Source organism: Arachis ipaensis, chromosome B06 (assembly GCF_000816755.2).
Source record: "Arachis ipaensis cultivar K30076 chromosome B06, Araip1.1, whole genome shotgun sequence".
In the NCBI taxonomy this organism is placed as follows: Eukaryota; Viridiplantae; Streptophyta; class Magnoliopsida; order Fabales; family Fabaceae; genus Arachis; species Arachis ipaensis.
The window spans coordinates 12,434,093-12,435,770 of NC_029790.2; the positions used below are offsets into that span (position 1 = coordinate 12,434,093).

Consider the following 1,678-nt stretch of genomic DNA (forward strand, 5'->3'; position numbering starts at 1 on the left):
TAACAATTATTTTAAAAGATAATAAAATTAAAAAAAATATTATTTTTAGTTTTTAATATTTATTTTTTTGGATTGATTATCCTCTTTATTAATATTTTTTTATCTTTGACACAAAGACTATTCAAACTAAAAGAATTTTTTTTATGATGGATACTACAATGAAAATTCTATAATTGTCTTCATGTGAATATATTTCTTTTTGATCCTTGGGTGATGGATTGTATGATTAGATTTTGATATTTATAAAAGTGTTATTTTTGTTTAAATTGTGGCTAAATAAATAAACCACACTTTTAACCAAAACATCTTCATATTTTTGCCATCTTCATTAGTATCCACCTTTTTTATTTGTTATTCTCTTCGAAGTAATTATCAGAGATCGAGTTAGGTATTCGCCTATAATTTAATTTATAGCTGATTTACGTTTTGATATGTGACACAGCTGTGGTTGCGCAAGGATTCGTGGCTATGAATATAACATTTCGCAACACAGCAGGAGCAAGCAATCACCAAGCGGTGGCTCTTAGAAGCGGAGCAGACCTATCCGCATTCTACAATTGCAGCTTCGAAGGGTACCAAGACACTTTGTACACACATTCAATGAGACAATTCTACCGAGATTGCGACATTTACGGCACCATTGACTTCATATTTGGCAACGCAGCAGTTGTGTTGCAAAACTGTAACATTTTGCCACGCCTCCCAATGAGTGGCCAGTACAACACCATCACAGCACAGGGCAGAACTGACATTAACCAAAACACAGGAACATCTGTACACAACTGTACAATAACCGCCGCCACCGACTTGGGCACCACTAAAACGTATCTTGGGAGGCCATGGAAGGAGTATTCAAGAACGGTTTACATACAGTCTTTCATGGACAGTTTGATTGATCCTGCTGGTTGGGCAGAGTGGTCAGGGACATTGTATTTGGACACTCTTTATTATGCGGAATATGATAATTGGGGTCCTGGATCTAACACTAGTAATCGGGTCACTTGGGCAGGCTACCATGTCATTAATGCCACTGATGCAGAGAATTTCACAGTTTCTAATTTCATATCCGGTGCTGCATGGTTACCTCCTACTGGAGTCCCCTACTTTCTTGATTTAATTTGAACTCTATCCTTGCAAAGTGTGATCCTTATTTGTTGTTGTAATTATGTTTTCTTTCTTTGATTCTGCACTTGTCCTATTGGACCACCATTTTATCATATGTAAAATCTTACCATTGCTAAAAAACAAAAACTTCAACACGTAAAAAAAGGTACGGAATTAGAACTGACATATTTAAAAGAGAGAAAATTTCACTCTCCCCTCATATAAAATGTTAAAATGACGCTTCTCTTACTTCTATTTTATAAATGTACATTTTTCTTTCTTCTAATTTTTAAAAAACCTCCTCTTTAATCTATTTTAATTTTTTTGTGTTAACTAATGTTAACTTTATTCATTTTTTAAGAAAAAATAAATTATTTTTTGAAAAAATACCCATTAATAAAAAATTTATTTTTTATCATTAAATTTTACTTACTAAAATACCCTTTAATAAATTATTCTTTTATTGATTAAATTGTATTTTTACCAAAATATTTTCAAAAAAATTAATAATTAAATTTTTTAAATTATTAAATTATTATTTTACTAAAATTTTTGTTAACAATTATTTTTACAT

The 1,678-nt window shown here is 31.0% G+C and overlaps 1 protein-coding gene across 1 annotated transcript in view; it reads left to right on the top strand.

Annotated features, from left to right (window-relative positions):
• Window positions 1-1,236, top strand: part of LOC107645934 (pectinesterase-like) — a 3,109-nt gene extending 1,873 nt beyond the window's left edge. Inside the window, exon 2 of the mRNA XM_016350088.2 lies at window positions 443-1,236. Coding sequence (XP_016205574.1) covers window positions 443-1,122 — 680 coding nt within the window. The 3' untranslated portion in view covers window positions 1,123-1,236. The remainder of the gene's footprint in view (window positions 1-442) is intronic.